The sequence below is a fragment of the Diaphorina citri genome, unplaced genomic scaffold (genome assembly GCF_000475195.1).
Source record: "Diaphorina citri unplaced genomic scaffold, Diaci psyllid genome assembly version 1.1 scaffold748, whole genome shotgun sequence".
Classification (NCBI taxonomy): Eukaryota; Metazoa; Arthropoda; class Insecta; order Hemiptera; family Psyllidae; genus Diaphorina; species Diaphorina citri.
The window spans coordinates 69,147-91,281 of record NW_007378181.1 but is presented as its reverse complement, the minus strand read 5'-3'; the positions used below and the strand labels follow the sequence as shown (position 1 = coordinate 91,281).

At 38.2% G+C, this 22,135-nt stretch overlaps 3 protein-coding genes and 1 long non-coding RNA gene across 4 annotated transcripts in view; 2 read left to right on the top strand and 2 right to left on the bottom strand.

Moving 5' to 3' along the window:
* The window catches only part of LOC103511757 (transmembrane protein 94-like), a 44,856-nt gene extending 41,004 nt beyond the window's left edge, over window positions 1-3,852 (top strand). The window contains 5 exon segments of the mRNA XM_026825421.1: window positions 1,368-1,416; window positions 1,996-2,198; window positions 2,617-2,853; window positions 3,533-3,616; window positions 3,701-3,852. Coding sequence (XP_026681222.1) covers window positions 1,368-1,416; window positions 1,996-2,198; window positions 2,617-2,853; window positions 3,533-3,604 — 561 coding nt within the window. The 3' untranslated portion in view covers window positions 3,605-3,616; window positions 3,701-3,852.
* A 1,995-nt stretch (window positions 3,853-5,847) lies between these two features.
* On the bottom strand, window positions 5,848-7,148 carry LOC103511756. The gene is made up of 3 exons (XM_026825420.1): window positions 6,927-7,148; window positions 6,295-6,463; window positions 5,848-5,944 (listed from the first exon to the last, which is right to left on the bottom strand). Exons 1-3 carry the CDS (start codon window positions 7,129-7,131, stop codon window positions 5,848-5,850), a joined length of 471 nt encoding a protein of 156 aa, XP_026681221.1. The 5' UTR covers window positions 7,132-7,148.
* A 2,661-nt stretch (window positions 7,149-9,809) lies between these two features.
* Window positions 9,810-21,435, top strand: LOC103511752 (ras-related protein Rab-11A). Its single transcript, XM_008476489.3, has 5 exons — window positions 9,810-10,063; window positions 12,334-12,455; window positions 14,447-14,520; window positions 15,605-15,879; window positions 21,114-21,435. Exons 1-5 carry the CDS (start codon window positions 10,024-10,026, stop codon window positions 21,275-21,277), a joined length of 675 nt encoding a protein of 224 aa, XP_008474711.1. The 5' UTR covers window positions 9,810-10,023; the 3' UTR covers window positions 21,278-21,435.
* On the bottom strand, window positions 21,140-22,069 carry LOC103511753. Its single transcript, XR_541488.3, has 3 exons — window positions 21,649-22,069; window positions 21,445-21,586; window positions 21,140-21,201 (listed from the first exon to the last, which is right to left on the bottom strand). It is a non-coding gene; the product is annotated as an uncharacterized LOC103511753 (long non-coding RNA).
* Between the last annotated feature and the right edge of the window lie 66 nt (window positions 22,070-22,135).

Here is a 22,135-nt window from a genome sequence, read left to right as displayed (position 1 = left end):
CTGGTATACTCCCTGTTTAAAGTCTCCCAGCCAGACTAAGCTGGTCTACTCCCTGTTGTCCTTCTTGTCGCCATTGCCGGTGTCCGCGGAACTGTCGCCCAGGTCGTCGCCAAACGCGGTGCAATTGCTGCTGCAAGGACACGGGCACCATAAACTGGTGGAGCAATGTGATGAACTGCGACCTCCCCCGCACCGATTCCGAGAGAGAGCATTGTGGAAGTCGCCCTCGCAACAGTGGGTCATCGGGAGCGCGGTGTGCTGAAAATCGGTCGTAAAAATGTGTTCAAAAATGAGACAGGTTTCGATTATATGGTGCATTTTTGAACCAAATTTCAACAAATTCAAAGTATGACGTAAAAATTTTAATTAAAATTCCTTGAATCCTCGATTACAAAACGATTTTGTATTGGGAAGGTTAGACTTTTTTTAATACCAAATTGTGTTTGGACTTTTTTTAAATACCAAATTGTGTTTACTACTATTGTTTGGCGTTACGTACGATTCGGTAATTTTGAATGTTCAATTTTCTACTATGTACTATCACAAACTAACTGTCCTCATTGAGGGGAAAAGGGAAATCGACTTTTTTTTTTTTCAATGAACCTCCCTCCCCTCTAACACCCAACATCTTCAAAAACCCAGGGTTCTGCGTACGATTCGGTAATTTTGAATGTTCAATTTTCTACTATGTACTATCACAAACTAACTGTCCTCATTGAGGGGAAAAGGGAAATCGAGTTTTTTTTCAATGAACCTCCCTCCCCTCTAACATCTAACATCTTCAAAAACCCAGGGTTCCAAAGTAAATCACCTGCAAATAATGTCTTCCACATTGATTTGATTTGTGGTGCGAATTTCCACAGTGTTTCACCGGGAGATTGGTGCTCCCCCCGCAGTGATTCAAAGATAAAGCGTTGTGCTGAAAATCTTCGCCGTGATTGAACGGAATAGAGCTGCTTCCTCCGCAGTTGAAAGCATTGTCCTCCAATTTGATCTTTTTCATTTCCATGTTTCCCATATCTACTGGGAGACGCTTGCGGGATTCACACTGAGATGAGCTTGTGCAAGCCCGCGGGTTGCACTTGCCCATCGTGTTGTCCGGGAATGAGTTGCACTGGTCAAAATGCGGCTTGCACGGACCAACCTGCGGGTTACATCATATCTACTGGGAGACGCTTGCGGGATTCACACTGAGATGAGCTTGTGCAAGCCCGCGGGTTGCACTTGCCCATCGTGTTGTCCGGGTATGAGTTGCACTGGTCAAAATGGGGCTTGCACGGACCAACCTGCGGGTTACATTGTTTAAACTGAAGGTTACACTGACCCAATTGCGGGTTGCTATTGAACATCTTGTTGTCCGCTTGCAGGTTGCACTGGTCAAATTGCGGGTTGCACTGGGTTGCATCCGTGTTGCACGTAGATTGAAATTCCGTAGGATGATCTTTGTTAGTCACGTCCATTTTATTCCGGAAATTTTAGGTACAAGAATTTTTCTAGAGCACTTTTCTTCTATGGACTAGCTTTAAAAATTTTGTAACTTTTCTAAGGCTCTTGAAAATCAGGTTTATTAATTTTCGCGGATTTTGACTACAAGAGCAGGTATTTCAGAAAAGTCCGTACAATTCAAAGTCCTGGGTTCGATACAAACGCTCCAACTCTGTCTGGTCATCATTCACCTGGGTAAGTTTATCATGTTAAAAAGCCGCCCCGTACCGTTTGCATTTCGTAGCAATGAAATAACGGCTACATTAGACGCATGTGGTCTGTGTCGTAGCATACCCATCCCGTAGAATCGTAGATGATGTCCCTCAGATGGCCGATAAAAGATACAATAGATACTTCCCCCATTTAGGTGCTTTGTCAGCATGAGAACACCAGAAAGTAACCCGTTGAAATATTGCCAATCGAAAAACGAGTACCTACAAATTTTTATCAAATCTTAATTTTATTGTTGTTTTTTTTCCATTGCGTTAACCCTGTTGTGTTCTATTCCAGTTCTCATCTCGTACAGTTTCGTGTATCGCGACTACAACATCTGGACATCCCGTCACTATAGCAACACACTATGGATGGTAACTAGCGCTATCACATTTTCAGCCAGTGTACTCTACGCTATCCTAGTGTATACAATGGGCACGGTTGTCATGGAAACGGGTCACGTGGTGCTGTTTTGCGTCTCGGGACTGGTGGCGCTTCTGGTGTGCGAGTTTATCAAACTGCAGGAAATAGAGTGAGTTGATGATCCAAATAGACTTTCTACTGAAATTTCCAATTTGATTTATTTGTTTGACGTGTCAGACAACTTTGATTTTGCCATTTTCAATACATAATTACTTTTATAATTAAACAAATACAACGAAGAAGAAGAAGAAGTAGAAGAAGAGTTTGCTGCCTTTGATGAAATTTAGCACATTATTGGTTAGGTTTATATCTTTATAGTAGACATCCTATGTTTTAACACTATTTCTTACCGTTATATTCTGGTTGGATACTTGATTTTTACTTTCGATTCTAGTTTCGTCTACATTTGTAAAGTTTCCTTGAAAAAGTCTACAAATGTAGACAAAACTCGTTTTGGCTTTCGAGGTCATTATAGGGGTCCTTTTAAAGAACTAGTATCTCATCTCGTACAGTTTCGTGTATCGCGACTACAACATCTGGACATCCCGTCACTATAGCAACACACTATGGATGGTAACTAGCGCTGTCACATTCTCAGCCAGTGTACTCTACGCTATCCTAGTGTATACAATGGGCACGGTTGTCATGGAAACGGGTCACGTGGTTCTGTTTTGCGTCTCGGGACTGGTGGCTCTTCTGGTGTGCGAGTTTATCAAACTGCAGGAAATAGAGTGAGTTGTTGATCCAAATAGACCTTCTACTGAAATTTCCAATTTGATTTATTTGTTTGACGGGTCAGACAACTTTGATTTTGCCATTTTCAATACATAATTACATCTATAATTAAACAAACACAACGAAGAAGAAGTAGAAGAAGAGTTTGCCGCCTTTGATGAAATTTAGCACATTATTAGTTAGGTTTATATCTTTGTAGTAGACATCCTATGTTTTAACACTATTTCTTACCGTTCTTACCATTTTTACTTTCGATTCTACATTTGTAAAGTTTCCTTGAAAAAGTCTACAAATGTAGACAAAACCCGTTTTGGCTTTCGAGGCCATTATAGGGGTCCTTTTAAAGAATTGGGCGATGTTTCCATCGAAAGAAAAACATCGATGTTTTTGTTCCGATGTATCGATGTTTTCAAAACATCGATGTCGATGTCCCAACCCTAGGTAAGACATTCCCATTGTCCATCTTCGAGAGGTCAAGAGCACTGACTCTCAACCCGGAACTATCGATTTCTATTGTCAATACTGTAGCAGGGCCCAAAGTCTGACATCATCAGAACCGAAGATATCAGACCGAAGCCTAGATCACAAGGCTAACATAGGACGATCCGAGGCCACAACTCATGCCATCGAACCATAGAAGAGATAGCGATAACAGCGATGGGATGAGTTGGAACCTAAAAACGTTCGGTATCAAAAGCGTGCTAGGCTGGACTTTGACACCAAGCTGGGAATGAATTCACCCTTCTAATTCCAAAACTTGAGGATTGAATCAATTCACTCTAGCCAATATTGGATATTGGAAAACCGAAATACACTGGTTCGAAACCACCATCATACACAACAGTCATGAAAACCAAAATGTACTTCCAAGACTGAAAACCACGGAAAAACCAAATTGGATAATCAAGGAAATAACAGAATGAAAACCAAAATACAAGTACTCCAAGACTGAACTACCGTGAAAGATCAAATAAAATTACTGACTTTGGCCGATGGACTAAAAATTTTATTCAAGTTACTGATTTGGCTTGAAGTATCAGATGAAAAAAAGAAACGATTTGTGCTGATGTACCAAAGGAAATTACTGATTTGTTGACACCAAGCTGGGAATGAATTCACCCTTCTAATTCCAAAACTTGTCATGAAAACCAAAATGTACTTCCAAGACTGAAAACCACGGGAAAACCAAATTGGATAATCAAGGAAATAACAGAATGAAAACCAAAATACAAGTACTCCAAGACTGAACTACCGTGAAAAATCAAATAAAATTACTGACTTTGGCCGATGGACTAAAAATTTTATTCAAGTTACTGATTTGGCTTGAAGTATCAGATGAAGAAAAATGATGTCTGCTGATCTACCAAAAAAAAAAAAAAAATACTGATTCTCCTTCCCACCTATAAACATACAAAACTGCCTCGTATTATTTTATTTATTATTTGCTCTTTTTTTAGGATTAGTTTGATTATTTTCAATTCAAGATAGTAGAAAGTAAGTGCCATATTTTTTTTTTTTAATGTTTTTATTTATTTGCCTACTTGGGTATTATTTTATTTATTATTTGCTCTTTTTTTAGGATTAGTTTGATTATTTTCAATTCAAGATAGTAGAAAGTAAGTGCCATATTTTTTTAAATGTTTTTATTTATTTGCCTACTTGGGCCATTTTTTGTTATTGTACCGAGATATGCCCCAAGAATCTTCCTTTATTGAACTGACAATTATTATTAGTTTAATTATCTATTTATTTAGTTTTTTATTTATTATGGTGCTCTGACATTTTCACTTATTTTCTTTGTTGTCGGTAGTGAAATTTGGCTTCATTTATTATTTATTTTATGTAGTAATATTAGATTAAGAGTGTTTTTCGTTCTGTTATCATTAAGTTTGTTAATGTACTAATACTAACCTATTTCTTTCATAGTTTTTTTAGTTCAAATTTTGTGTTCAATTAGGCGGGTCGCACTGATGCATTTCTGTTTTTTTTTTTTTTTTTTTTTTTTTTTTTTTTTTTTTTTTTTTTTTTTTGCTTCTAATTCATACCTCTACGGAACAATAGGTCAATTGGGGTCTAAGTATTACAAATAATATTGTAGGTTTTAATTTAAATGAATGCTATTTCAAGTACCTACGTTCATTTTCATTCATTATTATTTTTTTGATTTGTCAAAAAAGAATGTACCTAGGTATTGTGTACCTTGCTCTTCAAATGAAGGTTTTATATTTTATTTATAATTCAAGTAAGTCAGAAAAAAAGATTAATTTAGATATATGAAATTTATTGACATTTTACGTTTCTTACTTACCGATAAGTTTCGTGAGTTATCGGTCGAGGGAGTGTGATCACGAAACTTATCGGTGACGTCTTAGGTTCCAACTCATCCCATCGTTGTTATCGCTATCTCTTCTATGGTTCGATGGCATGAGTTGTGGCCTCGGATCGTCCTATCTTAGCCTTGTGATCTAGGCTTCGGTCTGATATCTTCGGTTCTGATGATGTCAGACTTTGGGCCCTGCTACAATACATACATCAAAAAAATCAATCAATCAAATTATGAATTCTTTGTGGTAAAGCAGAGCTTTTTCACAACTTTTGTTCATATCACAGCATTACCAAGTGCCTCATTTGCAATCAATTTCCATATTTCAATAATCTTTTTACACTGGTAATGCCACCACTGGTCGCTACTCGATTAAAGTAGCTACTCAATTGTCCTCACGAGTCTGGGTGCTCACCGAACTCCAAGCACAGAGTTCAGAAAACTTCGACCCCTCCGGGAATTGAACACGGGACTTCCGGCGGCATCACGAAAGGCGCGTACTCTTACGTGGATGCCAACGGACATGTTCAGAACGTGCAGTATGTCTCGGACGACCATCATGGGTTCAGAGTAGCTGCCACCAATCTGCCCAAAGGTCCGGTGCCAGTTCTGCATAATGAGGTGGTGCCAGTCTAGTGTGGTACTCTGCATAATGAGGTGGTGCCAGTCTAGTGTGGTGCAAGCCTAGTGTGGTAGCCACTATTGTTAATATGTTGTACCGTGACGTCACGACTGTTTTCAGGCTCGACATTTGATGCAAAGGTTCTGGAGTTGTTTTCAGTATTGGATCTGTTGTATTACGTTTCTCAGTGTGCTCCAATTTATCTCGTTCCTCCTGTTCTTCCCACCTATTTTATCATTAGGTAAGTTCCAATTTATCTCATTTCTGTTGTTCTTTCCACCTATTTTATCATTAGGTAAGTATACTGATAGATTCTGACGTGACTTTGTGAATATTCATCTTGAAAAGAAGACAATAACTTGGTAGAACCAACTGTGAAGAGTATATATACTAGTATACTGTAGTATGGTTGACTGCGGTTGTTTTTTTGTGTAGGATTTCATTACTTTTTGTTGTACAGCACCCAAATAAGATAAAAAGTCGAACCCGAGACCTTCTGAATGGTCTTCCTACCTGGAGCAACTTCTTGGCTTTGACCTGGTTGGCGATGTCTGACCACTGGACGTCTGGTCGCTCCACAATAATGTCTCGTTTGATGAGGCGTTTCATTTGAATCTTCTCGTACACATCCGGAGCGAAAATTCGCAGAAATGCCAGCGTTCCTGAAAAGTTGAAAAGTCCCGGTGTGAATCCGTCCCGTCTTTTTTACTTATATATATTTCCTCTAGCTCCTCATTAGAATATGCTGTCAAAACTGCACTGAGAAATAAAATAGTGATAGGGTGCCACTAGTTAGGGTGGAATAACTCTATTATTGGGCTGTTTTCCCTGATTTAGGTCGTTGGAGTGTTATTTTATAGCTTCCCCATATAGAGTTCCGGAGCTTCCCCATATAGAGTTCCGGAACCCAGTCACACCATTGGGCCTTTTTTTTTTTTTTTAAGTGTGATGAAATTTCGTCAAAATACCGCTACCCTTTGCGTTGGTCCGATGTTAATAAAAGCTACGTTTATGGAGGTTTTAGGTATAGTTTTGAGGGTCCATTCTAGTTTTCTATTTTCCTTATCCTGTATCCTAGCTATGGGAGGGAAAGTAATAATCGTTTTTTTTTTGTGTTCTTTTTACCTTCGTCGACATCGCTGTCGTCCTTCTTGTCGCCATTGCCGGTGTCCGCGGAACTGTCGCCCAGGTCGTCGCCAAACGCGGTGCAATTGCTGCTGCAAGGACACGGGCACCATAAACTGGTGGAGCAATGTGATGAACTGCGACCTCCCCCGCACCGATTCCGAGAGAGAGCATTGTGGAAGTCGCCCTCGCAACAGTGGGTCATCGGGAGCGCGGTGTGCTGAAAATCGGTCGTAAAAATGTGTTCAAAAATGGACAGGTTTCGATTATATGGTGCATTTTTGAACCAAATTTCAACAAATTCAAGGTATGACGTAAAAATTTTAATTAAAATTCCTTGAATCCTCGATTACAAAACTCGTATAGAGAAACGATTTTCTATTGGGAAAGTTAGACTTTTTTTAATACCAAATTGTGTTATAAACTGGTGGAGCAATGTGATGAACTGCGACCTCCCCCGCACCGATTCCGAGAGAGAGCATTGTGGAAGTCGCCCTCGCAACAGTGAGTCATCGGGAGCGCGGTGTGCTGAAAATCGGTCGTAAAAATGTGTTAAAAAATGGACAGGTTTCGATTATATGGTGCATTTTTGAACCAAATTTCAACAATTTTCAATTAAAATTCCTTGAATCCTCGATTACAAAACTCGTATAGAGAAACGATTTTCTATTGGGAAAGTTAGACTTTTTTTTAATACCAAATTGTGTTTAGTACTATTGTTTGGCGTTACGTACGATTCGGTAATTTTTTTTCTACTATGTACTATCACAAACTAACTGTCCTCATTGAGGGGAAAAGGGAAATCGACTTTTTTTCAATGAACCTTCCTCCCCTCTAACATCCAACATCTTCAAAAACCCAGGGTTCCAAATGGTAATATATGTTTGTTTTCAGAGTACTATCTACATAGTGTGGTGTTACGGACTCAAATTCCTAGTCACTCTGATCTCGTGTATCTTATTTCATTTCTTCATGCTCTCCTCGAACTGCCATTTGTATCAGGCACAGGTCAACTCTACCTCTGCCCCCGTAAGTATCCCCCCTTTTATTAATTAAGGCGCGAGATTTCACTTTGAATTCAATATCCTCTTTTTATACTGTCAGCGAAAACTTTTATTTTCTCCCTAGTAAATTAATAAATAAATAAATTCCGTTTGTGTTATTATATCATAGTTTTGGTGCTCACTCCAGCATAGTAGGATTTTCCAAATATCTCAATAATCCAGCGCTTAATGTTTACCTAGCATGCTGGCACCGATCGCTATGCACATTTATATTACATAGCCACTCATTTTCCTCACGACACTGAGTGGGCCCCGCAACAGCCAGTCACGGAATCCATCATTTACATGATACACGTTTTTTTACCCCGCCGATATCGAACCCGGATCTCCCGCGTGCGAGACGAGTGCAGTGACCACTATGCCATGGGAGCTGACTAAATAAATAACTAAACTAATCAATTTCAGACGCTCAGTGAATCCTCTCCCACTTTTGCGTGCAACTATGTATATCAAGCCAGACTAAGCTGAGGTGTACTTTTTATTTAAAGTCCCCCTCCCCCAGACTAAGCTGGTATAATCCCTGTTTAAAGTCCCCCAGCCCCTAGAGGTCTGACTAGGGGACGTTAAACAGAGATTAGACTATCGTCTGGCTGTGCGACTTTAAACAGGGAGAAGAACATCTAACCCTAACGGGCCTAGCTAGCTGGCAGTTCTTCAAAGGGTTCCCTCTGCTTGAAAAGAACAAGCGCAAGTCCTCATGATGGTTGACTGCGGTTCAGGATAAGCCAATTAAACATGGCTAGAGACCATCACCCTGGTGTATGGCTGATAAAACAACAACAACAACCCGTAACGTGAAAAGTCTTCTTCTTTTTCCTCGCCTTTTCCCGTGTACAGACGGGGTCGGCGTTTTTCGTCAGTCTCTCAATCAGCCCCAACTAGATGATTGTTTTGTGCTGACATTTGGTTTTGACTACAAATTTTACGAGTGGATGGACTTCGCACTCAACCTTTGCTATTTCTTTAGCAAGGGAAGTTCAGGCTGGTATAATCCCTGTTTGAATTTCGCCAGCCAGACTAAGCTGGTATACTCCCTGTTTAAAGTCTCCCAGCCAGACTAAGCTGGTCTACTCCCTGTTTGAATTTCGCCAGCCAGACTTTCTCTTTGATTTTCGGGACGATAAGACCATAGCAGTTACAGTTCCCTCTGTCAAACCGTCAAAAAAAAAAAAAAAAAGTTTCTAGGCTGGCATTGAATAATCATAGGAATAATTTTGAATTCCCGCTTATGGTATGAAATAGGCCGGGCCAACCCCGATAATGCATCGTGTGAAAAGTGTTTTTTTTTTTTGCAGCCCGTTTTTTAGAAATCCATTTGAAGTCGAACGGCTGATTTTCAAGGTTATTTGCATCGACAAAAACAAAAATTGTGGAAGGGGCGTTTTTAGCCAGACTAAGCTGAGGTGTACTTTTTATTTAAAGTCCCCCTCCCCCAGACTAAGCTGGTATAATCCCTGTTTAAAGTCCCCCAGCCTCCAGAGGTCTGACTAGGGGACGTTAAACACAGATTAGACTATTGTCTGGCTGTGCGACTTTAAACAGGGAGAAGAACATCTAACCCTAACGGGCCTAGCTAGCTGATAGTTCTTCAAAGAGTTCCCTCTTCTTGAAAAGAACAAGCGCAAGTCCTCATGATGGTTGACTGCGGTTCAGGATGAGCCAATCAAACATGGCTAGAAACCATCACCCCGGTGTATGGCTGATAAGAGATATTTTTTCTCTATTGGGCGTTTTTGAAGAAAAACAAATTTTTTAACCGAGTCAGCCATTTGAAGGCAAAAATTGAAATTTATTTCCTTTTTGTTTAGGGCGTTTTTGAAGAAAAACAAATTTTTTAACCGAGTCAGCCATTTGAAGGCAAAAATTGAAATTTATTTCCTTTTTGTTTAAAAAAATTGAACAGAATTTCGTGTAGAAGTGAAATCAATTACTCATTACGTATGCAGAAGTCTAGAGTTTGATAATTTCCTTTGTTAAATTTGTGTCCGAGCCAGGGTGTTTATTTTAGTTCGTGTCTAATCATCCAATAAGCAATGGGCACCCGAGAAGATGAATACGACTACTTGTTCAAAGGTTTGTCATAACTTTACCCCATCGCTGATAAAATAGTGATAAGGGAATGTCCAATCCCTTCATAGGCTTATAGAAACGATGAGCTATAAATGCACACCAAGACACCTCTCCTAGGTGGGGTAGTTTATTGATTACAAGAAACACTGGAACTTCCCAGTCCTTTTGTAGGTTTTACAAAATCTAATTCCTTTGAGGTAAGAATAGAAATCTGAGATGCGTCGCACAAAGCAAACGTTTCCTTGATGATAATTTTAGCCCTCTGTTGAATCTAGTCTACTGATTATGCACACACACATTCTAATCTTGATTTACCATCATTTGATTCATTATCTGGGGTCATAGTTCACTTTTGTTTGTAACTTTCTAATTTAGGTCAATTTGGGATTCCCTTATTATCTCCCACCCTTCAAATAGTACCTGGTTACCTGGGTGTTTGTGAAAAGTGTTTTCGTTGCTTTACTCTACAAATTTGACTAGGTGAAATAGGAATAAAATGTGTAATGGTCTGACAGAATCTGTGTTTTTTAGTCATGTTCACTCCTTACTTGAAACGTAAGTTAAAACAAAAGAGGGTTTGTACATTTCATCCATGTAACTAGTTGCTTACTGAACAGCAGAACTTTCTTAGAAAAAAAAGAAAAAAAAAAAAAAAAAAAAAAAAAAAGACAGGTCATGCTGGGTTCCCTAAAGCCCAATTGTTGTCCCAAATGAATTGTGTAAATTTCTTTTGTGTGTTTGATATGTCCATCTCACACATTACCTAAAAAATAAATGAATAAAAAAAATATGTCTATCCAAATTTTGGACAAACCATTCAAAATGTATTGTGAAATAGACAACCATTGGAAAAGAATTGTTTAAAACTTAGAACCTAATTTGCTCATTCTAAAATTATATTACCATACCTACTAGTATTTAGGGACCTAAAAAATTTTTTGATAGGTAAGGTAGGTAAAATAAAATAAAGTGTTAAAGGATATAGCACTTAAGAAGGCCATGAGCTAAGCATTAAGAAGCCCAGAAGAATCATTTTAAGGCCATGAGCTAGCAGGCCACACAATGAACTATTCATGATTCATTGAGGCCCAAGCAATAAGGAGTCTTTTGATAAACCACAAATGTAGGAAGCAACTTATCACTTCATTCACACAACTTAACAGATAAGCCTCTTTAAATGTTATGTTTAGGTATATGATGAAACTGTCATTTCAATTAGCACATAACTTTTTCCTTTAATTTCCTACCTGGGTATCTAAGTATTTTTTTTTTTTTTTTTTTTTTTTTTTTAAATTTTCTGTACATCTAATGCTTAGAATTGGTGAAATTTCATTATTTTCCTTAGGGCATGCATATGTTGGGAAATACTTGCTGTCTGTTTGGTTACATTGATAGATATACCCCTTTTTACAATAAATGCTCAGGCAATTTTGTTACAATTGGGTTTGGCACTAGGGCATGTCAGTTGCAAAAAAAAAAAAAAAAACAAAAAAAAAAAAAAACACCATTTAGAAAGAGATTTGTCAGCCCTGATTCAAAATAACATTTGTTACCTATATAAAGCAGTATTGCCTGTAGATTTGATGTTTTTGTACATTATTTTTCCAATCACCATTATTTAGGTGTATATCCAACACTGTGATATTCTACTGTTTTAGACCAGTATGATTCATACCTACTACTAGCAAGTCTCAAGTCATATGGACCTATTTACTCATGAGTAATTTTTTCCACTAATATTGCTATGTGTAGTCATTACTTGGGAGCTGTTATCAAACTATTTAGAAAACTGCTGACAGTGCTGATTACGATTAAGACCAACACAGTTTTTTTTTCTTTCTAGTTTTCAAGTTAAGTACATATGTATTTGGTATGTAACTTATGTAGATAGCTAGAGGTACCCATGTATGAATGGCTAGGTATGTACCTACCTCTCCATTGTGGGAATATCTGTATTTTTTTGTTCAGGTACCTAGGTACCTACCTCTATCCATAGAAGCTAATTTACATAAATATTCTGTTCTATTCAAGGATGTAGGTAATTACTTAGGCACCTAAGTACAAGATCTTGTGAATTTCATGTTTTTACCTCATAAGTACTTTGGTACCTACCTAATTTGTTTTATTTAGAACTCAATGGAAACATTACTTAAAGCTGTCTTACTTAAACCACAAATTTCATCTTTTGACTCTTTTTTTTTAGTGTCCAGACCATATAACACTTCAATTTTCTTACAGGCCTCTAATTTTCTTACTGTTTCTTTTCTTTGCAGTTGTTCTGATTGGGGACTCGGGCGTAGGCAAAAGTAATTTACTTTCACGATTCACAAGGAACGAGTTCAATCTCGAATCAAAATCCACCATAGGAGTTGAATTTGCCACTAGAAGTATCCAGGTAAGTAGGCAGTGGACTTTAGTAAGTAAAAGATAATGCTGATAGCACATTGAATGTACTTAGTAGCTCTTTTTTCTTTGCCTGTATTCCTTCCCTTCTCTTTACCCTTTTCCTTTCTTTCTTACCTTCCCTCCTGTCTGTCTGGCTGTCTTTTTTTTTTTTTTTTAAAAAAAGAGGAGTGTTTCACCGCCGTTTTTTTTTTTTTTATTTCGTAGCATTGAAACAACTGCTACATTAGACGCATGTAGTCTGCGTCGTAGCATGTGCATCCCGTAGTATGCTTCTCATCAGATGGATGAGAAGAGACACAATACTTCCCATTTAGGTGCTGGGTTAACACGAGAACACCATGGCCTCTTTCTATCCGTCGTTTGTTCTTTATTCCTTCCATTTTTTTTTTCAAGTACTTTAGGTATTTTCCTTCTTTTTTTATCTGTCTAAACAATTTTTCCACTAATGGCCTGTTCCACGAATGACCTGGCACTCGACGATTAGAAAACATAGAAAACATTCCACGAAAAGAAAAACGTCGTACCGTTTGTAGGACCTTTTTTTACGTGGTATAAAGAGTGGGGAGTGCGGAGCTCGTTCTTAGAACACCCCCCCTCAGTTCTTACTAATTGAGAGTCGTGAAATTGAGCAGTTGCAGTTGGGTAAAAATTATGAATAAAAGGTCGATTCCTACGTACAAAGTTGTGAAAAATCCAAATCTGAAGTCAAAACTCCGAAAAAGTGACTTTAGAAGGTCGAAAATTCAATTTTTAACCAAAGTTAGGACTCTATTATTTTTGACCAATTCTCTCAATAATTCCCGTACCTCAGGATAGGGTTGGGACATCGAGACGAAAACATCGATGTTCGATACATCGATGTTTTTAAACTTCGATATATCGAGTATCCGATGTATCGTAATCAAAAACATCGATGTTGACATCGATGTTTTTGTTCCGATGTATCGATGTTTTCAAAACATCGATGTCGATGTCCCAACCCTAATCCGAACCGTTAATAAGAGAGCCAGTCGGTTCGAGAACGAATCCTCTCTGTTGACAATGGTTGCACTGGGGAGGAATAGAACCAGTGACTTGGCACTTATAAACGTTAACAATAACAATATAAATCGTGTTTATGGCACGAAATAGTTTCTAGGCTGCCAGCCTAGTTAGCTTAGTTGGTAGTGCGTCTGCCTTGTAAGCGTTAGGCCGTGGGTTCGATTCCCGTCCGGGGCGGATTTTATCCTGATGGTAAGGGTTAGGTGGTAGAGAACGCCTAAGGCGTTAACCTCGCCTAGTGGTTGCCTTCCACTCAAGAGTCTATTATTATTATTATAGATCGGCAGCCGGTCGACTATGTTTGGACACACCCTAAAACTTGACATCTACAATATGGTCGATCGGTATTGTCTGAACTTGAAACATGTCCAGTGTGAAAGTGTATTTTTTCTCACTACACTTAAATCCTCCAGTAAATGTCGATCGACTGTAAACTGTCGTAGGCTCCTTGAGATTTGTTAATTCTAAGTCTTGTCCATTGATGGAAAGTTTAAAATCGTTGTATAGGTGAGTTTTATTTTTTATTGAGAAAACAATTTTAGATATTATTTTATTTTTTTTTCTCCTTCTTTTTCTTTTCTTTACTTAAATGACGTTATACAATTGTATTCATTGAAATGTATTTTTAATGTCATATTATGTACAATAAAAATAAATTGAATTGAATTGAATTGAGATTACAGGACGTCAAATATTCATACATAAGACGTACATATTTTAAGATTGATGGACGTGTGGTCTGTTTATTGTAACTTAAAATGAAACAATGCCAAATCTTAAACAGAGCCAATGTTCTTCGTAGTAATAGTAACATATTAAGTGTACACCAGCCTCGGTGGTGTAGGCTGGTGTAGTGATTAGCGCGTTCGACTTCTTATCTGGACGTTAGTGGTTTTCTCTTCTCTCTGATGATTTTTTTATCATCTTGTCGATTTTCAGGTTGATCAAAAAACAATTAAAGCACAGATCTGGGACACAGCCGGTCAAGAAAGATATAGGGCCATCACATCTGCGTAAGTATCCCCCCACCTTAAAGTGCTTTAAACACTACGGACAGTAGATCGTTCGCGCTGTGTCTAGTGTTTTTTTTCCCTTCGGAAATGTTTCTCATCCCTGTTTATCAGACTCGTATGATCAAAAAACAATTAAAGCACAGATCTGGGACACAGCCGGTCAAGAAAGATATAGGGCCATCACATCTGCGTAAGTATTCCCCCCCCTTAAAGTGCTTTAAACACTACGGACAGTAGATCGTTCGCGCTGTGTCTAGTGTGTTTTTTTTCCCTTCGGAAATGATTCTCATCCCTGTTTATCAGACTCGTGATCTGTGTCCTAGCATGTCCACCCCTTAGTATATCCTTCATCAGATGGTAACCAGTTGATTTTTTTTTCTTTTGCAACTTGCAATCGAAATAGTAATAATTGTGCTTTATTTAGGTACCTATTTTTCAAATGGTCAACATAAGAATAGGAACATAATAGTAAAAAGTAAATTTTAACTTAGGCTAGAGTCGCTAGAGTGATAGCACATACCACTAGTTCATCCAACCCTTCCGGAGCCAATAGAAGGACGCGCGGAGAATAAGGGTGAAAATACACCAAACCTAATTCAAACCCCCCCTTCCCGTGCTTTATTTAGGTACCTATTTTTCAAATGGTCAACATAAGAATAGGAACATAATAGTAAAAAGTAAATTTTAACTTAGGCTAGAGTGATAGAACATACCACTAGTTCATCCAACCCTTCCGGAGCCAACAGAAGGACGCGCGGAGAATAAGGGTGAAAATACCCCAATCCTAATTCAAACCCCCCTTCGAAGTCGCTAGAGTGATAGCACATACCACTAGTTCATCCAACCCTTCCGGAGCCAATAGAAGGACGCGCGGAGAATAAGGGTGAAAATACCCCAATCCTAATTCAAATCCCCCTTCCCTTTTGCGCAGATACTACCGGGGCGCGGTGGGCGCGCTCCTGGTGTACGACATCGCCAAGCATCTGACTTACGAGAACGTGGAGCGATGGTTGCGCGAGTTGCGCGACCATGCGGACCAGAACATCGTCATTATGTTGGTCGGCCCCCCTTCCCTTTTGCGCAGATACTACCGGGGCGCGGTGGGCGCGCTCCTGGTGTACGACATCGCCAAGCATCTGACCTACGAGAACGTGGAGCGATGGTTGCGCGAGTTGCGCGACCATGCGGACCAGAACATCGTCATTATGCTGGTCGGGAACAAGTCGGACCTGAGACATTTGCGCGCCGTGCCCGCGGATGAAGCGAAGACGTTTGCGGAGCGGAACAACCTGAGTTTCATTGAGACGAGCGCCCTGGACTCGACCAATGTGGAGACGGCGTTCCAGAATATTCTTACCGGTACGTTATTAGGGTGTCTTTCCCCTCAAAAGTAAAGAAAAAAACCTTTTAGGCAGCTTTACTGCATTTTAATAAAGGGAGCATTTGATTCACAGTAGTTTTTCTCAATGGGAGCATTCACAATTGCAATAATTCAAAGTAAGTTCAAGTTAAAGTTTGTCCATTTTACAGCTAATTAGCTGGGAGAGTAGCGCTTACAAGGGAGACGCGCTACCAACCAAGCTCACTAGGCTAACTGAGCTGTCTGCAAAGTTTGAACGTCTTGGAGTGGAAACCGATGTCCTGAAAGAGGTGAACTTTTTCGAGCTTTAAAATGTTGTACCTACAATAACATCCGAACCGTTAATAAGAGAGCCAGTCGTTTCGAGAACGAATCCTCTCTGTTGACAATGGTTGCACTGGGGAGGAATAGAACCAGTGACTTGGCACTTATAAACGTTAACAATAACAACATAAATCGTGTTTATGGCACGAAATAGTTTCTAGGCTGCCAGCCTAGTTAGCTTAGTTGGTAGTGCGTGTGCCTTGTAAGCGTTAGGCCGTGGGTTCGATTCCCGCCCGGGGCGGATTTTATCTTGATGGTACCTATAATGTTCGTTCTCGGATCGGCTGGCATTCTCCTATCCTGGATTCCTTCTCTCTTTGATTTTCGGGACGATAAGACCATAGCAGTTACAGTTCCCTCTGTCAAACCTCTTAAAAAAAAGTTTCTAGGCTGGCATTGAATAATCATAGGAATAATAATTTTGAACTCCCGCTTATGGTATGAAATAGGCCGGGCCAACCCCGATAATGCATCGTGTGAAAAGTGTTTTTTTTTTGGGTAAAAATTATGAATAAAAGGTCGATTCCTACGTAAAAAGTTGTGAAAAATCCAAATCTGAAGTCAAAACTCCGAGTCTGAAGTCAAAAGCGACTTTAGAAGGTCGAAAATTCAATTTTTAATTGCCGTTCTAATTAAAAAGTTCAAAGAGTTGTGACGTCAGCCTTAACGTCAAAATGCGCAGAAACGCTTACGCACAAACAAACGAAGCGGGAGTCATGATTTTTTTATTAAAAAAAAAAATTTTTTAAAAAAAAAAAAAAAAAAAAAAAAAAAAAAAAAAAAAAACAGGTCATGCTGGGTTCCCTAAAGCCCAATTGTGTCCCAAATGAATTGTGTAAATTTCTTTTGTGTGTTTGATATGTCCATCTCACACATTACCTAAATAAATGAATAAAAAAATATGTCTATCAAATTTGGACAAACCATTCAAAATGTATTGTGAAATAGACAACCATTGGAAAAGAATTGTTTAAAACTTAGAACCTAATTTGCTCATTCTAAAATTATATTACCATACCTACTAGTATTTAGGGACCTAAAAATTTTTTTATAGGTAGGTAGGTAAAATAAAATAAAGTGTTAAAGGATATAGCACTTAAGAAGGCCATGAGCTAAGCATTAAGAAGCCCAGAAGAATCATTTTAAGGCCATGAGCTTAGCAGGCCACACAATGAACTATTCATGATTCATTGAGGCCAAGCAACTGTCTGAAGATTTCAATTGATTTATAACGCCTCTTCTCAGAGTGACACTTAAACAGGGGAGATTAGAGGAGGGAGTATAATCAAGGGAGTTTAGAGAGAGGGGATTTATTTGTGTGGGCACGGTCTAGGTATGAGTAGGTTCGCCGCTACGCGTCCTGTTTATTTCATATAAATATGACCTAAAGCAGTGTCTAAAAGTGTGTTCACATGTAGTCGACAGCATTTGATCGATGTGGATCGATGGTGACAGTCGATTGACAGCCGATCGCGATGATAGATCGGCGGCCGGTCGACTATGTTTGGACACACCCTAAAACTTGACATCTGGGTGTGTTTATGTACCGGGCTGAGATAGGCCATTAAGCCTTCATGAGCGTGTAAAGTTGGCGGGAAATTCGAAATTTTGATTTTTTTTTTTCCGCAACTTGTACAATCTGAATTCACTTTTTTACTTTTTATCTCTAGTTTGCACGTTTATATTATACTTTTAATTTATATTAGATATTACAAACAAACGAATTACAAAGCAAACAAAAATAAATACCTATAAAATAAATTTTAAAAATTGCCGCCGGGACAGCTATCTCACCTCGTCCGTGCTCCACAATATGGTCGATCGATATTGTCTGAACTTGAAACATGGTGTAGGCTGGTGTAGTGATTGGCGCGTTCGACTTCTTATCTGGACGTTAGTGGTTTTTCTCTTCTCTCTGATGATTTTTTATCATCTTGTCGATTTTCAGGTTGATCAAAAAACAATTAAAGCACAGATCTGGGACACAGCCGGTCAAGAAAGATATAGGGCCATCACATCTGCGTAAGTATTCCCCCCCTTAAAGTGCTTTAAACGGACAGTAGATCGTTCGCGCTGTGTCTTACGTTGAAAGTTCCGGATTTTTTAGTGTGTTTTTTTCCCTTCGGAAATGTTTCTCAGCCCTGTTTATCAGACTCGTGGGCCAAGCAATAAGGAGTCTTTTGATAAACCACAAATGTAGGAAGCAACTTATCACTTCATTCACAACTTTAACAGATAAGCCTCTTTAAATGTTATGTTTAGGTATATGATGAAACTGTCATTTCAGTTAGCACATAATTTTTTTCATAATATAGGTAATTTACCTACTTACCTAGGTATCTATGTAAGTTTTTTTTTTCTTTCTTTTTTTTAATTTTCTGTATATTGCTTGGAATTGTGAAATTTCATTATTTTCCTTAGGGCATGCATAAGTATGTTGGAAATATTGCTGTCTGTTTGTTACTTTGATAGATATGTCCCCTTTTTGCAATAAATGCTCGGAGGAATGTCCATCCTGTGAAAAACCGGATGGGGTTAACACCGCTACGGGAGGTTGAAAAATACATTGGTGAAAAAAACGGCTTAAAAAAGTTCTAATGTCAATTTAAAAAAAAAAAAAAAAAAAAAAAAAAAAAAAAAAAAAAAAAGCACACCATTTAGAAAGAGATTTGTCCAGCCCTGATTCAAAATAACATTTGTTACCTATAAAGCAGTGTTGCCTGTAGGTTTGATGTTTTTGTACATTATTTTTCCAATCACCATTATTTAGGTTTATATCCAACACTGTGATATTTTACTGTTTTACAAATTTACACCAGTATGATTCATACCTACTACTAGCAAGTCTCAAGTCGTACGGACCTATTTACTCATGAGTAATTTTTTTCCGCTGATATTGCTATGTGTAGTCATTACTTTGGAGCTGTTATCAAACTATTTAGAAAACTGCTGACAGTGCTGATTACGATTAAGACCAACACAGTTTTTTTTTCTTTCTAGTTTTCAAGTTACATATTTGGTATGTAACTTATGTAGATAGTTAGAGGTACCCATGTGTGAATGGTTAGGTATGTACCTACCTCTCCATTGTGGGAATATCTGTATTTTTTTGTTCAGGTACCTAGGCACCTCTATCCATAGAAGGTAATTTACATAAATATTCTGTTCTATTCAAGGATATAGGTAATTACTTAGGCACCTAAGTACAAGATCTTGTGAATTTCATGTTTTTACGTACCTCATAAGTAGGTACCTACCTAATTTGTTTTATTTAGAACTCAATGGAAACATTACTTAAAGCTGTCTTACTTAAACCACAAATTTCATCTTTTGACTTTTTTATAGGTACCTAAGTAATTAGGTACCTTAGTACGAGATCTTATGAATTTCATATTTTCCCCTCTTAAGTAGGTAAGTACCTTCTTCATTTTATTAAAAAAAAAAATAAAAATAAATAAAAAATAAAAAAAAAAACCTTTTAGGCAGCTTTACTGCATTTTAATAAAGGGAACATTTGATTCACAGTAGTTTTTCTCAATGGGAGTATTCACAATTGCAATAATTCAAAGTAAGTTCAAGTTAAAGTTTGTCCATTTTACAGCTAATTACTTAGCTGGGAGAGAAGAAATTTTAGTTTACTGTGTGACTCGTTACATGCAAAGTCTAATGCATCCCTTATTGACCTACTTTTAAAAACACCATGTACTCAAACTTGTTCAATAGGTACTTTGTTTGTTATCCGAGTTGTTGGGTAATCCCTTTGCTCTCTTTGTATACTATGTAGGTATTACATTTTGCTACAGATACATTAAACCAGTGTTTCCCAACCTTTTCTCTACGATCGCCCCCTTTCAGAATTTGTACAGATTATCGATAGTATAGAGTTCTGGACGCTGCTTTGGACAATATCTTTGTAGAATACATATATTGTAACACACATGGCCTTGTTGCTTAGCGTGTAAATAAATAAATAACATACACTATAAGGCCGCCTAAAATATGCCAATTTCCCCTCATGTTATGAATGGAATAGAATATGTTTTATTTGCACATAAAATACATTGAAGTACATTGTACAATGGTCAATTTCTATATAAAATTCATATAAGATAATATAAAATTCAAAATAACTATATGAAAGCTATTATACTATATTATAAATAACTTACTAAAAAATCGATGATTCTAGCATTTTTAACTGTGATCGCCCCCCCCCAACATAAATACTAATGATTAAGATTTCCAAACGCAAAAAAGACAGACAACCTACTTACATTTTTGCCCCACAGTCGACCAATGATGATTGACATCGACTGGACCCCATATAAAGTACCTTGGCTAGATAAAACTATTTCGATGAAAAAAAGTTTATAGTGTCCGAAAGTGTTTTAGTCGATGACGTTCGCGGGCCTCTCGGCACGCTTTAAGTCCATCGACCATAGTATAGAGTTCTGGACGCTGCTTTGGACAATATCTTTGTAGAATACATATATTGTAACACCCATGGCCTTGTTGCTTAGCGTGTAAATAAATAAATAACATACACTATAAGGCCGCCTAAAATATGCCAATTTCCCCTCATGTTATGAATGGAATAGAATATGTTTTATTTGCACATAAAATACATTGAAGTACATTGTACAATGGTCAATTTCTATATGAAATTCATATAAGATAATGTAAAATTCAAAATAATTATATGAAAGCTATTATACTATATTATAAATAACTTACTAAAAAATCGATTCAATTCAATTATTTTTATTGTCCAAATACATGATAGTATTTTAACAATGTTTATACATAATACAATTAGAAACACAAATATATATTAATATTAATGATTCTAGCATTTTTAATCCTAGCATTTTTATAGCTAATCTTCCCTCGTCCTATCCTCCCCATACAGAAATCTACCGGATAGTCTCAATGAAGCAAGTGCCGGAGAGTCCGGACTACGAGGGAGACGTGCGTCCCATCCGAGTCGAACCCACGACCTCTACGTCCAGCTTCCCGAGCGAAACCGCACACGACAACTTGGCCAACGTGAAGAAGCTGTGTTGCAACTCCTAAGGTCCTCTCGGTATAAACACTTTGTTGTCTCTATCTCCCCTTTCTACTTGTGGGGTACAGTGGAACCTCGATTATATTACCTACCTCGACGGTGTAGTGGTCAAGGTGCTCGCCTGGTAAACAGGAGGGCGTGGGTTCAATCCCAGCTGAAGTATGGAATTTTAGACCTCTACGTCCAGCTTCCCGAGCGAAACCGCACACGACAACTTGGCCAACGTGAAGAAGCTGTGTTGCAACTCCTAAGGTCCTCTCAGTAAAAACACTTTGTTGTCTCTATCTCCCCTTTCTACTTGTGGGGTACAGTGGAACCTCGATTTATAAACACTTTGTTGTCTCTATCTCCCCTTTCTACTTGTGGGGTACAGTGGAACCTCGATTATTTCAACTCCAAAATCCATTGTTCTCTTCTATCTTTCAAAGAATATCCTATCCTATGAGAGTAAAAAGATGATGGAAAGTGATCATTTCAACTATCTCCGGCCCCAATTAGTTGAAATAATCGAGGTTCTACTGTATTGGTTTGACTACCCCTTTCTTTGGAATAGTTGAAAACCCCAATATTATACCAAACCCCAATATTATACCAAATCTACGAAAGAAAAGCTGCTGTCGCTCATTTTAGGTCGCTCACTGGGCACGACTGTCTGGCTCAACACCTCCACAAAATCAACATCAAAGACTCTCCTATCTGTCCTTTATGTTCCTTGAATGCTCCTATGAACTCCTCACACCTAAACTTCTGTCCTGCCTTTGGAAGCCAGCAATGACATTGTAGGGAAATATTGGAGTGCGAGAGGATAGTAGCCTACTGCTGGAGTAAAGGGACTTTTCAGTCCTATGCGAGCAGTATAAATAAGC

Excerpts from the sequence above, each read along its gene's own strand:
- LOC103511756 (XM_026825420.1), bottom strand. The coding sequence starts at position 7,131 with ATGACCCACTGTTGCGAGGGCGACTTCCACAATGCTCTCTCTCGGAAT. Across the intron at positions 6,464-6,926 it reads CGACAGCGATGTCGACGAAG|GAACGCTGGCATTTCTGCGA; the intron begins GTAAAAAGAACA and ends TCAACTTTTCAG. Across the intron at positions 5,945-6,294 it reads GTAGGAAGACCATTCAGAAG|AACCTTTGCATCAAATGTCG; the intron begins GTCTCGGGTTCG and ends AAACAACTCCAG.
- LOC103511752 (XM_008476489.3), top strand. The coding sequence starts at position 10,024 with ATGGGCACCCGAGAAGATGAATACGACTACTTGTTCAAAG. Across the intron at positions 10,064-12,333 it reads ATACGACTACTTGTTCAAAG|TTGTTCTGATTGGGGACTCG; the intron begins GTTTGTCATAAC and ends TTTTCTTTGCAG. Across the intron at positions 12,456-14,446 it reads TTGCCACTAGAAGTATCCAG|GTTGATCAAAAAACAATTAA; the intron begins GTAAGTAGGCAG and ends GTCGATTTTCAG.